This window comes from Hibiscus syriacus, unplaced genomic scaffold, assembly GCF_006381635.1.
Source record: "Hibiscus syriacus cultivar Baekdansim isolate YM2019G1 unplaced genomic scaffold, ASM638163v2 tig00109980_pilon, whole genome shotgun sequence".
In the NCBI taxonomy this organism is placed as follows: Eukaryota; Viridiplantae; Streptophyta; class Magnoliopsida; order Malvales; family Malvaceae; genus Hibiscus; species Hibiscus syriacus.
The window spans coordinates 342,424-359,503 of NW_024062547.1; the positions used below are offsets into that span (position 1 = coordinate 342,424).

At 32.0% G+C, this 17,080-nt stretch overlaps 1 protein-coding gene and 1 pseudogene across 1 annotated transcript; one reads left to right on the plus strand and one right to left on the minus strand.

Annotated features, from left to right (window-relative positions):
• Positions 1-366: 366 nt before the first annotated feature.
• LOC120211669 lies at positions 367-1,190 on the plus strand (annotated as a pseudogene).
• Positions 1,191-3,868: 2,678 nt separating this feature from the next.
• On the minus strand, positions 3,869-15,132 carry LOC120211694 (ras-related protein RABC2a). The gene is made up of 7 exons (XM_039210184.1): positions 15,122-15,132; positions 6,253-6,420; positions 6,073-6,141; positions 5,513-5,578; positions 4,993-5,114; positions 4,489-4,617; positions 3,869-4,307 (listed from the first exon to the last, which is right to left on the minus strand). The coding sequence occupies exons 2-7, from the start codon at positions 6,392-6,394 to the stop codon at positions 4,197-4,199; spliced, it is 639 nt and encodes a 212-aa protein (XP_039066115.1). The 5' UTR covers positions 6,395-6,420; positions 15,122-15,132; the 3' UTR covers positions 3,869-4,196.
• Between the last annotated feature and the right edge of the window lie 1,948 nt (positions 15,133-17,080).

Consider the following 17,080-nt stretch of genomic DNA (forward strand, 5'->3'; position numbering starts at 1 on the left):
TCTAAAGTAGTTATAATATAATATAATATTTGTTCAAATGCATACACTATACGGAAAAACAGAACTCAAATTTTCTAAAAAAATAACATTTATTTTTATCATTAAAAAAAGTTAAATTCAGCTGAAGAAAATTTTAATATTATATTAATGAAGTTAAACTCAGTTGCAGGGAGCTTTAATATTCCTAACAAGCTAGTGACCAAATTATACATCACGATACACTGCATCGAGTCGGATTTCCAGGCTTGCAAACCAATCCTCCCACAGCCTGGGGAATCGTTGGGAAAAAGTAATGGTGTATGCATATTGTCAAGATACTACTTTGGATAACTGTTCAAAGGATCTCGAGATTATATAGAATTAGAGATGACGATGGAGGGTGAGGGGGAAGTTGTTCTTCGTAAAGATTTGCAGATAATCAAAGGGAAGCGAACGAAGCGTCCGAGGCCGGTGTCTCCTCTGACTCTAACGATGGCTTCGAGAACGACAAGCTCTAGTACGGGCGGTGAAAGTGGAAGAAGCAATGATGATTCGATGGAGTTTGATGGGGCTTCTGATTCAACGATGACATCTGTTGAACTTGAAGTAGAAGATGAAGAAAAACACATGGCGTATTGTTTAATGCTTCTATCTCAAGGTCAAGCAAGGAAACAATCCGAACCGGCTTCTTCGTATGTTCATCGGTGCACGACGTGTAATCGGCGGTTCCCGTCATTCCAGGCGCTCGGTGGACATAGAGCCGCCCACAAGAAACCCAAGGCCCATCACGATGAGGATGAGAACATGAAATCCAGAGTTCATGAGTGATCGATATGTGGCGCTGAGTTCTCTTCCGGTCAAGCTCTTGGGGGTCACATGAGAAGGCATAGGACTCCTACAACAACTACTTCGCCTGTCGGAACAAATAAAGAAGATCTGTCGTCCACGAAACCAAGAACCGTTCTGCAATTGGATCTTAATCTTCCAGCCCCAGAAGATGAACAGCTACTGGTCCTTTCTGCATCTTATTTGGTTGATTGCCATTACTAGAAATACCAAGTCATCCGAAAATCAACTTGTATCATCATTAACATTGAACTGTTTCCTTACTAATATCATTCATAATTGTTCATTCTTTGAGTTGTTTTAAATTTAACCTTGTTTCATGTGGGTGAAACTGAAAATTTCTTTGGTTAAAAGTAGAATATCTTTTGGCTCGTCATGGTAGAGATCATCATTTCTTTGGGTTGTGAGACCTGTTTTTATTCCTTCACGAGTTGGAGAAGCATGTGAATATGTGATTCTTAGGTGGATTATGAAGAATTAAAAGCATACGACTCATAGAGGCAAAGTTTAGGGTTAATATAAACACTTATAATGGGTAAAGTTGGGTACTTCGGCTCCTGCTCGCCCGCTTTTCTTGTTAGGGATTTGAGGAGTGGAAAAATAGCAAAGCAAAATTAACATAAATTAAGAGATACACAAAAGCCGAGATTTAACGTGGTTCATACATATCTATTGTGATATGAACAGTAATTCAGTAAGAATACAAAAAATACAAATACATGAAATTATATGTATCATAAAATCCAATATCTATACCAGAGTATATCAAATCACTCTCTGAATATCCCTACAAAATAATATCTATGCAACATAAACATAAAATATTGCAGAGATCTAAAAAAAATTACACCTCTCCAAAATAATTCTATCTCACTTAATTTTAAAGTGTGAGGCATACTCTATTTATAGAGTCAAATAATTGGTCACAAAGAATTCTTATAAAAAATAAACTTAATATTAAACCACTAGGATTACAATAAAATTTAATAATCAATTATAAGTTGGATAAAATATAACGTTTCTATATCACTACCGACTAACTATTGATTTTTCATTACTTAAGATTTTTCATTCAAATCAAAAGATATGAACCATCGTGGACCAACATAATCATCTTTGTTTCATCAACAAGATTATTAAAGATTATTAAAGTTTTGATGAGGCTTGTTAAATGGGACTAATGGGCACATTTGGTGGGTATTGAGAAGCCACCCATGTGACCTTTGCTATATCCATGAGAGAAATAAAGGATCCATTTCCTTTGAAAAATGGCAAAAGCACATGTATGATGGTGGTCTCAATCCTAATCTCTTTTAAGTATCAATCCCAATCCATTTCCATTGACGCCTTGAATCAACTTCAATGAGTGTGAAAACAGAGTCATTGGTGGCCGGATGATGGTCGGAGTAATGTTGAACGAGGATGAAGTGATGAATGTGTGAGAGAAGAAATGGAATGGTGGCAAAGCGATCAAGCTTCAAGCTCTCGAGTATAATCTGAAGGTTTTTTTAATCTAGGATAAGTACAAGATAATATTTGTTCAAAGATAACAATCATTTGACATTGCTCACTTGTACACCTGACATTGTTGATACTAGAACCCTGAACCTTGAGGATTAACGACAATTCACAGGATTCGTGCTCTAAAATTTTTCTTAAATAGAAAGACACCCTATTTTATTAGGTTAAAGAGAATAAAGAATGTTAAAGTTTTAAATTCTCTCCAGAAATTTACTACCATGCTAACTTGATTGTTAACAATCAAGCTCCAAGTCTTCCTTAAAGAAGTATCAGTTGACCGTTTTGAGACACTTGCGAGTTGTGGTCAAGGCCGTTGATGAGAACAGCAAATTATTAGTTTGCACATTGAAAATAACACGTGGATAAAATAGAATTTAAGGTAAATTACTAAAATGACCACTTAACTATAGAATTAGTGTCGATATGACCATCATACTTTCAATTTTGACAATATAACCACATAATTATTTAAATTGTTTCAATTAAATCACATGTCGTTAAAATTTATCGGAGTAGTTAGCATGGCAGTTAATAAAACTAGTATGATTACATATATAATCATTATAACTTATACATTCTTTCAATTTGATCATAATTTTACATTAATTCAATAAATTTAATAATTCAATCAAATTATGACATGTGTCATAACACGTGTTAAGACATGATTGGATGACTTTTTCTTAATTTCATTATATTTAATTTAAATTAGATTTTCCTCCAATCAGATGATGGAAGGGTTTAAACCTAAGTCTCCAAGACGGTAAGGCGTGCTACTACTACCCCAACAACAATCATATTTGGTTCGAATATTACAACATATATTATTTATGTTGTGTTTTAATGAAAACGAAAATAACAATAAAAAGAAGAGTTAATTGCATTATGTCTACACACTATGATCCTCATTTTAAATTGATCCTTAAATTTTTGAATATTTTAATTTTAACCCTAAACTATGACTTTTATTCTAAATTAATTTTTAATCTTTTGAACAGTCCATTTTTAACCCCAAACTTTTTGAATCTTTCAATTTCATCCCCAAAGTCATCCAAATATGTAATTATTTTCAAGCATAGTTTAGCCTATTTTTTTCCCCAGATTTATAATAATACAACTTGGCCTAACAATTTTATTAACAAAGGATATGATTAGTATATACATATAGTTTGGGATGAAATTGAAATGTTCAAAAAGTTTGGGACTAATTTAAAATGAAGGTCATAGTTGGAGGATGAAAATAAATTGTTTAAAAGTTTGAGGACTAATTTAGAATGACAGCCATAATTTAGGGATGAAATTATAACATAAAATTTAGGGACTAATTTAGAATAAAAGTCATAATTTAAGGATGTGTGATGCAATCAACTCTAAAAAAATCAAATATTGATTTATTAGAGAATTTATAAGCACCAAAACCATTGAAGCAAATTTAATTATGGGTTTAGTTCCAGCACTATCAGTCTTGAATATATATCTCTTAACTAAATGACTATATGCTGTCACTTGAGGGGAAATAGAGTTGTAAGTAATAGTCTCAACAATATATACTCAATTAATCAATAGAAGACAATCCAAAGACAATATCATGAATGACAAACTAAAACCTTAATCAAGACAAAAAGCAAAAAGGCAAATAAATTTGCACAAGTTGATTTGAGTGGAGAGGATACACAATAAACTATTGCCAAGAACAGCAGCATAGACAATCCAAAGAAATCATATACACGAGTTGTTCACAATCCGTCAAGCCGGAAGCTTAAAGCCACCAACAAACATGGCTGCCTGAGCTTTCTATTGATAATGTAAGCCATCCCATCATGTCAAAAGGAGTTGAATATTGCTGCAACTTAGGAGCAACAACCGCCACCTGGAGAAGTCTGGTACTCTGGCTTCTGCTTTAACATGTTTCTCTTTCCAACAGAAGACCCTTCTTCCAAAAGACTTGGAACTTCCATTATCTGTAAGAGAAAGCCATCGCTGGTCAGAACTGAGACGATACTATACTCTCGTCACTCTAATTCACAGCTTCTTTGTTCATGGTACCAGCTTTATCCTATCGCGTGATTAAAGCTTTTGAACTAATTCAAATTACTGGAAAGTAGAGGAACAGAATTGGTGTCATAAAACAAAAAAGGTTACCTTCAATGCAAGCTCCTCAAAGCATTGCTCCACGTTTTCTCTTGTTTTAGCACTGCACTCAAGAAACATAGATCCAAGCTCTTCTGCAAGCGCAATACCTTCTTCTCTACTTACAGCCCTTTCAGAATCCTGAAATGTAAGCAAACCGGATGTAATGATGCAGACAAAATTAAGATAACACGAAATGTAATATCAACACTATATGGGTAGGGGAGAGTACTAGCAACTAAGAAGAGTATTTTCTTATTAGCTATGCACGAATTAAGATAATACGAAATGTGAATCAGATTACAGCATTAATCGGTGCAATGACCCCTTTATGACTGATAAACTTTATACTCACAACTTTGTTCCATGAGGTTTCCTAGTACATGAAGAGACCCAAGGAGCTTATTCCCAGTAGATTATGAAGTTGTCTATCATTAACTTATTTAATCTATCCTCAAACTTTTCAATGGATAGATCAACGGGGTCGATTTATCTTCCGAAAAACACTAGACTTACTCTATCAACTTTATTTCCAACAAGCATCTTGACACAGTCCTGATTGGTAGAGTAAAGCCCCACTTCTTTGGCCCATACATCCGACAAATTTGTGAATGTTTCTCTCCGTGTTACATCGTATACTATAACCAATGCCAAGAAATAAGTCAAACAAATATGACAATTTGAATCATGCACAGAGTATATAATATTTAGTACAACCCCTTGAAAGGCATCGACAAGAATCACAAAATGATGAGCCAACTGCAAAAGTGGAAAATGCTTGTTCCAATAAATGAAAAATTCATGAAATTGCAGAACATTAGAGCTCCTTCAAGCCACCAAGTTTTTTCTTGGACAGTCTAAGAAGAAAAGCTTCATCAACCTAACCTTATTATCAGCCACATGATGATTGTGAAACCATTTTCCAGTGATATTAGAATGGTGAAATTTGCGAATTGAAACCAATGACAGGCTCCATCGAACAAAATCAAGATAGTAGAGTAACGTGTACATACATACACGAGAAAGATGAACTTACCAAGAATGATCCCTTGGGCACCCCTATAGTAAGAGCTTGTTAAGGTTCTGAACCTTTCCTGTCCAGCTACAAGAAGCATGTAGGTTTCGCAAATCAATCATGTTTCTCCACGTTTCAAGAAAATTATTCTAATGTACTTTTATAAAAGATGAAAAAGATAGTACAGCTAATAAAAGGTTAAAGAAGCAACATCAAGCTAACCAGGTCAAGAAAGCAACAAACAAGAAAGTTAAAACCCAGAAACTCGTTTCATCTGATCCATATATATCATCGATTGTATAACTCTTTTCACCACAAATTTATTACACATTATTCCTCAGAACTGGATGACATTGCAGAGTGCAGTATTGGTACCATGAGAAACATAACAGATCAAAACACATTAACAAATGTATTAATGAATAGCATGCCAGTAAAAATGAGTTCTCTTCAGTGCAAAATAAACAAGTCAATTCTAAACATGGAAAATTTACTTCTATTAGACCGACATATTTTGACAAAGAATTCAAATTTGATACTTAAAATGAAAGAATAAAACAATATTAGTATAAAAGTCATACCAGTATCCCAAATAGTAAGCTTTAATCTCTTGCCACCAACTATCAACAACTTGATCTTAAAATCCACACCTAAAGCATAGATTTGAACAAAACCCAAATCATATTTTCGCCATACAAACTAATCAAAGATCCAGGATTGATAAAAATGTTAAGTAAAACAAAAGAAAGAGGAAATTGAACCAATGGTGGGAGCTAGATCTTCAGCAGAAGCTGAAATGAAGCTAACAAGCAAGCTACTCTTGCCGACACCAGAGTCTCCAATCAACAATATCTTGAATGAGAGATCAAAGCTTCCACTACTTTGCCCTGAAGATGATCCCATCTCAACTTACTATAAAAAAACCCAAACTTTAAAAAAGATCTGTCAGTTTGTTTTCCACTCCCTTTTCGAAATCTCTGTTGTGTCCAATGATGATGATCGATCTCAAAGAAAAAGAAAATTTGGGTGAGAAAATGAATGGTTTATTTCTCTGAAAAGTACAGTGAAAAGGAAACTATGATATATATATATATATATATATATAATTGAAAAAATCAATTTTTTTCTTTATTTTCAAAACAAAGGAAGAGAGAAAGAGCGAATAAATTGGCTTTGTTTGAGATATAAACTAAACGAAAACGGCTAACTGGGTAACAACGGACACCAACGTATTACTTTTATTTATGGCATAATAGCAAAATTAGCCTTCAAAATTTATCAAAATGGTCATAATGACCCTTATTATTTTTAGTATTTTGACTCCAAAGTTTTATTTTAGAGCAAAAATACCCCTAATGGATCAAATATTTACTCTAGGCCTTATTCTTTTATTCTGAAGTATTTTGGTCTATAATATTTCATTTTAAGATAAAAAATCTCTTATTTTAGAGTGTTAACCGTTTGTTAATTAATGATTTTCATTCATATATGAGTTTTTTTATCCCAAAATGAAACGTTGGGGCTAAAATGTTTAAAAAAAGGCCTATAATGACTATTTAGTCAAATATTAGGGACATGTTTTGATATTGTACCTTTATTCATTTATTTTTTTATTGTACCCCACGTGGCACGCAGGAATAGGTGAGAGTGTCTTGCACGCTCCAACACTTCTGGTGGAGAGGTGCTTTCTTGGGACAGAAAAAGATCTAAGCCTTCATTTAAGAATATTGAAAAATGTTCAATATATATATATACATATATTGTTTTCTCTTGATTTTAAAATTTTATCTTTATTAATCTAGATCGATTTATACGTCACACATTTAATTTTCATAGATGAGTCTTCCGATAAAGATTTTCTGAATAAATAAAGACTCGAACTCAAGATCTTACTTAAGTAATATCAAGCTACTTATTACTTGAACCAACATCTGTTGATTAAAAATATTATTTTAATATATTCAATACTCAAATTTTTATATTTAATTATCTTTTTTCTCATATCACGCTCCACATGATATTGGAGGTTGCAACAAGGATCAATTTCATTGTCTAATTACATAAGTAACTGGTACTTTACAATGTTTTGTGTAATTATACAATTACACAAAACATTATTCTAATTAATAATGTTAAAAATGAATAGTGACATTGGTTAATCATTTCATATGTCATTCATAAATAATTTTATTTAAATTAATAAAATAATAACACATATCATATTTTATCAAAAATAAATAAATAATAGCAGGAAGTTAAACTTTAAATCCCTTGTAAAGAGACCAATTATAATGTTGACATTACACCAAAACTTATATTTAAATTGGTCACACGAAACAAGAAAATATGAGGACTATAGCTTGAGAATGAATTCAAACTTAGAACTCCTTCGACAATGGGTAATGCACCTAGGGACAGGTATGGAACCCGAACCTGAACCCGATGGTTTCTCACCCGACCCGATTTGATTGTGTATTTTTTTTAAAATTTTGAGTTCGGGTTGGATTCGAGTTTAGGGTGAAAAATATCTGACCTAGAAAAAAAATATAATTTTACCTTATATATTTAAGAATAATTACAATAATACCCTTCTATATATTATTTTTTCAATTAAATCACTGTTTTATTGAATACAAATAATGTTTTTTTATTATTTCGGGTTTGGTCAGATCGGGTTCGGATCTTATCTCAAAAAATCGGGTTGGGTTCGAGTCGGGTGGAGGGTATATATTTTTTAGGTCGGGTCGAATTGGGTGAAGGATGTAAAATTTTTGGGTCCGTTCAGGTTGGCCGAAACCCGACCTATGCCCGTCCCTAAATGCACCTAGGATAGGAAGTTATAATTTTTTTTATCAAAATTAATATTTAACTGAAATTGTCTCACGTTAATAATCTTTGAGTATGTGGTTAAAAGTTCTCAGTTGACACTTCATCTCTTTCCTGAGTTATGGGTTCGATACGCATTAGGAGCAAAATTCTCCTTCCCCTCCCTTAGATAAGACATGTTAAAAAAACTTAAATCCCTTCACGGCCTTAAATTAAGGCATAATGCCAAAATTAGCTCCCGTCATTTATCACAATGGTCATTTTGCCCCATATTCTATTTTTTTTAACATTTTGGCATCCAACGATTTATTTTAGGGTAAAAAGGCTCCTAAAAATTGATTTAATAATCAGTTTGTCCATTATTCTTTTTTCCTAAGGCATTTTAGCCCTCAACGTTTCATTTTAGGTTAAAAATGTTCATATTTTGGAGCATTAATATACGTAATAGTTTTTCATCTATAGAAGGAGTTTTTGCTCCAAAGTGAAACTTGGGGGCAAAATGCTCTAAAAAAAGAATATGTGTCAAAATGACCATTTTGATAAATGATGGGGGGCTATTTTTGGCATTATGCCTAAAATTAAATAAAAATATATTAATTTTCATAGTAAAAGAGATTAATTTGTAACCATTAAACCGAATAATATAAGTGTTATACTTTCAACTAAACTAATATTTAACTTTGAAGTATGATTAAATTTGATTATCAAACTAAAATTATTTTTTCCCTTTGTTTGAGAATAAAAAATAATTAAACTTTTTTTATATTTTTATAAAATTAATATTAACGTTCTAAAAATTAAAGTTATAATATTTATTTAAGATGGAATATAAAATTTGAATTATTTAAAAATAATTTATTTGTATTAAAATTTATATTTTTTATTAAATTAAAATTATTTTCTCTTTTCACTTGAGAATAAAATAAAGAAATAATTATTTTATTTTTTTTATTAAAAATTAATATTAAATTAATAAAAAATAAGTTATAATATTTATCTAGGATAAAAATAATTTAAAAATTAAATAATAAACCTAAATATTCATTTTCAAATAATTTAAAATTTATATTTTATCGTAAATAAATATTATAAATTTAATTTATAGAATGATTTAATATTAATTTTATAAAAAATGATTAGTTATTTAATTATTATTTTTATTTTCAAATGAAGCAGAAAATTAATTTTAATTTAATCTTCAATTTTATTAACTATTCAAGTTAAATATTACACTGGTTAAAAATTATAATATTTAATTTAGTGATAAAAATTACATTTCTTTAACTAGGGCACCAAGTTCAATCTTCCCTAATAGCATTTTAAGGAGGTAACACAAAATAAGTTAAATATTAGTTTTGTTGAGATTCTTATGAATTCTTAATCTAATTTAGTGATTAAATGCAAGGGATTTTGGGTTCGAAGCCTCTCATTTTATAACTACACATTGTATTTCTTCTTATTTTTATGTGATTAATTTAAATATAAATTTTAGCGGAATATTAGCATATACTTCTCTACACTGCTTAAATTATTTTCTTTGATAAAGTCCCACTACTTTATTGGTCTGAATAAAATTATTTAAAAAATAACACGTGAGTTGTTGTTGAGTAAAGAGAAAATAATGTGAAAAAAGATTCATGTTAACATCGTGGTTATTTTATTAATGATCGATGCCTAAAATAAAAATAACATTAGTGATAATTTTATAAAAAAATTATTTCGTTGATCAAAGTAAAAAAAAAGGAAATGATAGAATTGTAACAATGATGTAATTTACCCTCAATAACATTAGAAAAACAAATTTTAGTATTGCTTTTTCTAAAACCCTTTTTCCTTTATCAATGCATCATAAAAATGGAGGTTATTTATCAATAGATTAGTTCAAGTGATAAACAACTTGATATCGCTTAAGTATGTCTCAAGTTCAAATCCTTGTGTATACATTAAATCTCTATTGGAAAAGTCAATTGTAACACCACAAACCGATGAGGGTGACCCGATTCGATCAGATTCGTCACATTAGGATCACCAGAGCGACCTACAATAAAAATCTCAGAAAAATTTAAAATTTCTGTTAAAATGTGTAAAATCATAAAACAAATTATAATTAAAATACAAGTTCACAAAACCATTCTTATGCTATAAATAGAATTAAAATAATACACGTTTCAGACTCGGATATAAAAACATAATACAACTTACATGCCCCATAATCACATGCACCGTACTCCGCAAGTAACGCCGGTGGAACTCCAATACTGATGTCGATAGCTGCACTCGATTAATTCTTTTAACCTGAAATAGTGAGTAACAGAGTGAGTTTTGGGAAGCTCAGTAATACAGAACTACAAAGTGATGCTGAATGACATGCAAATGATAGACAAGCATAATTTTTCCTTGTTGATTCAGACATCTACAGATTTTTGGGAGAAGATGAGGTCCCACTAATATTTCAGGTAGTAAAAGACATGAAGCTTACAATTCAGTTCAGAAGACTAGGTTCAGGAGATCAGAATAGGGTGTCTAGTGTGTTCCTACAAAACCAGTGAAAAATATAGATCTTTTTAAAATAGTAACATTTTAAAACATATTTTTAAAACCAATATGCAGTTTCCCATAACTGAATCCATAAGGACTTACCCTAGGCTCATTGGGCATAGGTGTCAATCTAAGGGAACACCTTGGATCCATAAGGTCTTACCCTAGCCGAAGCATAGGTGCCTACATGAGGGGAGTGTACTCAAGTTCATAAGGACTTACCCAAACCACATAGCAAAGGTGCCACCCTAAGAGAGTTCCTTAGGGTCCACAAGGTCTTATCACTATGCCCATTAGACCTAGGAGCCCACCCACTTAGATCCGTAAGGAATTATCAGTTCAATCGGTCTGAACCTATATAAGGAATTACAAGTTTGATCAAGTTGAACCTACCGTAAGGAATTACCAGTTCGATCGGTCTGAACCTATATAAGGAATTACCAATTTGATCGAGCTGAACCTGTAGAGACTTCATACCATATCCTAGAGTACCACTGTAATACCCCAAATATCGGGTCGGTAACCATAGTTAAATGATTTAAAAATTGGTCTAATTTGAATAATTGAAAAATACAAGGATTTATTTAAGAAATTGTGTTAAGACTTTTTAGTAAGAATGAAAGAAAATGAGGGGCAATTTGGTCTTTTATAATGAATAAATTTAATATTCATTTTTTTGGGGATATTTATTAAGGTTAAAAATGGGAAAATGGTAAAAGTTGAACTTGGTTCTCTTCTCATTCTTCTTCCCGTCGTTCCCTTGCCTTCCATAGCTAAGGTAAGATTTCCTTCATGTTGGTTTTTCCTTTCGTTTTTGGGTTGGTTTTGAAGCCTTAAGTGATATAGAGGCTTAAGGAAAGTTCAAGGAGGATTAAAACTAAGAGATGAATGATTTATTTGAGATTTAAGCAAATGAGTTTTTAAACGATTTGATGAAATATGGTTAGTTATTGAAGTTTAAAAGTATTTTTAACTTGCTAAAGAAGTAAAAAAAAGATTTGGAGCCTTAGAAGTGATTAAAAACATGTTTGAAATTTGAGTGTGATTTTTTAGTTTTAACGGTTCCTTGGAGTTAGTATAGGGAGATTTATGGATGTAAGTTGGTTGGATTAAGTGATGATGAGTTTAATGGTATGTTTGGAGATAAGAGTATGAGATTTAGGCAAAATGTGGGTAAAAATTGAAGTGAAATATGTAAAATATGGGTAAAAGTATCGGTACTGGAAGAACAGTACTAATATTATATGGTTAAATTTTAGGAAAGATGATGAATACGATGAATAGTATCAATACTGATGCAAGTTGTATCGATACTGATGTGGGGGTATCGATACCAAGAGGACGATATCGGTAATTTAATTGAAAAATGGATTCCAGAATGTAAAAATGGTATCGATACTGGAGGGAGTATCGGTACCATAGTATAGAAGTATCAATACCATAGGAGGGGTACCGATACTATTCAGCCTGGAATTTTAAGTTAGCATGAATTTTAATAGAATTCGAAAATATAATACTTTTAGGTATTATTTTTTGTTTAAATGTTAGACAATATACTAACATTTGTAATGTATGTGTAATTATGGATGCTTGTGTAGATCGTAACCAAACTTCTGAGTCAAGCAAGCAAAAAGGCAAGGATAAAGTAGCAAATTAGTCGATCTACAATTAAGGCATAATAGTAAGACATACCAGGTGTGTGTGCATTTATTGTACTTATATGAAATGAGAATGACTTGCGATGAGTCAACCTCGAATGTTTTGATAAAAGTATGTTTTACAGTATTTTGATATGTTTTCATAATGTTTATGGAAATGATATTACGAATAATTTTAGAGTATTAACTGCTCTATAATGAATAGATGAACGTTTATGTTGTTTTAATAGGTATCGATGTTTTAGAAATAAATGTTTAATCTGCAAATTGAACTTAAAATCCCATTGTATGTGCATTGAGAGTCGTATGTGCATTGAGAGTAATAAGTGCATTTCGACATAAATTGTATATAAAAGTTATCGATCAATTTTTTTTAATGCATAATGATGTATTTTCGTATCAGTACTATGTGTTCTTTCGGCACTAGATGTGCAAATATGGTATTCATAATGAGTTTGTGAATTACCATTTCGATATACAATTATGTATAAAAGTATCGATCGATTTTTTTAATGCATAATGGTGTATTTTTGTATCAGTACTATATGTAATTTCGGCACTATGTGTGCATCCATGGAATTCATAATGGGTTTGTGAATTTCCATTTTGGCACTTAGGTGCAACACATGTACCTTGTATTCTCATTTGACATACATTGGGCAAATAAAGGATAAATTGGATAAATATTGATTAATAGGTATGCTGGGCATACTAAATATGTTTTCGAAGGTTATGTGAAATAATCTTGGTTTGCCAAGCCAATTTAAGTATTAATATGAATTATACGATATGAATTTGTATCTTGATATTTTATGATATACTTATGTTTATGTTACACCTCATTTTTATTATTATGTCTCACTAAGTAAGTACTTAGTGTGTTTTGGTTTCATGTGTAGGTAATAGCAAAGACTAGCTCAGTAAGGAGTGTAGCGGATATCATCAATCAAAGGTTGCCTCATCATTAACTGTAGGACAATTATGTCTAATTTTCTTAATTAGATGGCATGTATTGGACTTATGAAAATTTTCTGGAATGTATTTGACTTACATTATTGTAATATGTTACAACTTTAAGATTATTTTAACTAATGAAAGTTAACAAATGTTTTATTATTAATATATCAAAATGCTTTATTTTTAGAAACAAAATTTTATACAAATAAGGAAATGTTTTAAAAGTCACGCGACACCTGTGACTTGTGTACGAAAACGTATACAAGAAATGGGTGTTACAACCATGAAGAAAAACATTTTTCAGACAGTAACTAGTGGTAGCAAGAAATCAAAGTTCAGATATATCAATTTAGTAGAAATAGTATCCAGAGATCATGAATCAGACAAGCAGACTTAAAACTTCAGTAACTCAGAAATCTCATTAAAACACCTTTCAGAACAAATAAAATAATCATATAACACATAGAGAACACACTAGAGGATCCAGTTATTTTTCGAAGGTAATGGTATTTATCAGGTAGGGAGCCATGAAACTTCTGTAAACTGATTAAATTAAAAAATGAGATTCCTATAAAAAGGGTTTGATAGCTAACTAATTCATCAGTTATTCATGACATGTTTTATCAAGATCATATATTATTTAGATATTTTTCAGAGGCACTATGTAATCAGAAAGGTATTCAGAGTCCTTTGCATCAGAGTTACTTGTGATTTCAGATATGATAGGAGTGATTTCATTATTCAGGAAATCATGAGTATTTCAAATATTTTGGTTCTTGATTAGTAATTTGATCTAATAAGGGAATAACGATGATTCACATTATTTAAGATTTATGTCGAATCAAGATATCGAGTTACCTCAAACTGAACAAATCCCAACATTGTGATATCTGTCAACCGATCAAATCGATGCACTTCAAGGGTATTCACACTTTAATATTGACAACTCTTGTCGAACTGATCATCTTCAGAATCATCGCTGAATGGATCTTAGGGAGACGAACAGGTATTCCAATGGTATTTATTTCATTTATGTATTGCAACGAATGTCGATGTGTTTTATTCGTGGTTAAAAACCCTTATGGATGGTACAACATATAAGATCATCAGCGTTTTCAACCTTATCCAAGTTATTCGCTTAATTCTTGGTCTTTGAGGGTACTTAGGTCATTTAGTAGTCAAGTTATCCCGATCACTTTGGAGTTTTCAGAGTAATTCAGTCGATTCCATAATTCAGAAACCTATAATACTTCCATTTAGTTCAACTTGGTGATCTAATATAGTCGTTTTACACTTCAGGGGCAAATTTCATGATTTCATAATAACGTAATTTCGTTATTAAAGTTTTTAACGAGGATAAATAAAAATTTAGATATTTTGAGGTTATTTGCTTTTCCGGATAATCGCTGAACTTGAATTCATTCTTATCAGTCTTCATGTGTCTATGCAGGTAGTCTGAGCCTTATTTAGTTTAATTTATTTTATTTCGCAATCGGACCGAGTTTAGAATTTTTGAACTACACACATGTAACCATAATCAACCATGCCTTTACCAATACCAATATGTTCCATACAACATACATAAGGTACTAGTGTATTACCTTCGATTTACGAACTATACCGATCGACCATTTAAACTCCATTTGATCACACTCAAACTTTAATTCCTCATCCCATAATGTCTCGGATACATAACAAATGAATTTATGTCAGAAACTAAACTTAATCGAAAAATCAAATTGAATCCAAATATAAAACACTAAAAAATGGCTTAACGAGTGCGAATTTGGTAAAACAAACTTTGGATTTAGACTCAGGACGTTGAAAAATATAAAATATGACTTTTTGGAAATTTAACTTTTTTTGTCAAAGTTAACGATCAGACTGGTCAACAAATCAGATCAAAGTCAACGGGTCGGGTTAAATTCAACGGATCAGGTCAGGTTAACTCGGTTCAGATCAAACAAAACCGATTCAGACCGGATTGGGCTAGTTCAGACCAGTCCAGATCGACGGAACCGATTCTAGAAGAAACCAGAGTTGGTGGACAAGCCCCACGTGCATGTGGCAACGTGTGGTGGTGCATGGCACAGCGGCAAGGGGCAGGTCGATCGGTCGATTATTCTAGTGCATCTACACATCATAACGTTGTATAGCAGTGAAAATTGTGACGATGGGTGAAAAACTCAATCGGGTTTTGGTCGTACGGAGCTGGGGAGTTCGGTGCTCGGGGCGGTGAGGCAAGACATCGGTCGAGGTGATTGAAATCGTAGAAAAATCGAACGGCGGTGCTAGGGGTTCAACGGAGCTTCTACGACATTTGGCGGTCGATCCAGGAATGAGGGTTGGGGGGTTTTGGTCGTTGACTGCTGGTGAGTCGAATGGGGACCACAACACACTGAATGACGATCAGACAGAACGACGTGGATAACTTGGTTGAATGAGTTTGGGGTTTCATCGAAGGGTTGCTTCGGGTTATCTGATTAGGGTCTCTATTTTTTTTTGGTTCTAACCGAAAACCAAATTATAATAAAACACATATTTTATTAAAGTATACTCAAATAGTAGCCTAGACTAATGGCTAAGGCATGGAAACCCATGACCCTAGGGTTACGAGTTCAAGCCCACTTAGCCATAAAATTTTTATTTTTTTCAACAGATTAGAAAAATGGGATAATTCAGGGATACTGAATTGAATTTATCATTTACTGATTTACTGGTTGATGGCTTATGACTATGGCTGAATGATATATGTTATATGGTTATTGGTTTTCACTGGAAATATGATTACGTTGATTATGGATTTACAAAATTTACTGCTTATTGTGCAAAATGTATATTTGGTATACAATTTGGGTATGATACTGGAGTATGGAGGTTCATCTGTAATCAAGCTGGTAATTTATTACGGACCTAAGGTGAACCTTGGGTAGGATCCCAGGCCCCGAGATGCTCCATTAGGTTGGCTCGTTATAGCTACTGGGTATAAGGTAAGCCTTATGGATGCAGTTATGGGAAACTGCATATGGTGTACGGGAGGAGGGTAAACTACGATTTTTAAAAACTTAAACTTCATCAAGATTTCCATGATATTTTACCGAATTATTACTTAATTATTTTACATTACATGTTTTAATTGCACTATTGAGACACACTGAGCCTTAGCTCACTTTTCAAATTGTTTCAACTTTTAGATACTGTTGGATAGACACCTCGTACCAGGCACTTGGAGGATCAACACATTTAGTATATATAATTTTGTTGTAATGTTTTATCTCCCATTCTACCTTCAATTACAGTGACATGTGCCATTATTTCAAATACTTATTTTTATGATTTATTTTGGTTTGCTACTGCTTATGACATGCTTTATTTTACTCTGTTACTTAAGGTTTTATCTTTATCCAATGGATTTATTATTAATCATTATTTTTTCATGATGTTATTTAAAATATGGAATTAAATTATTGATGGAATTTATGATTTATTGGTTGATGGCTTATGGACTATGGTTGAATGATCTATATTATCTGGTTATTGGTTTTCACTGGAAATATGATTACGTTGATTATGGATTTATGAAATTTACTGCTTACTCTGCAAACTGTAT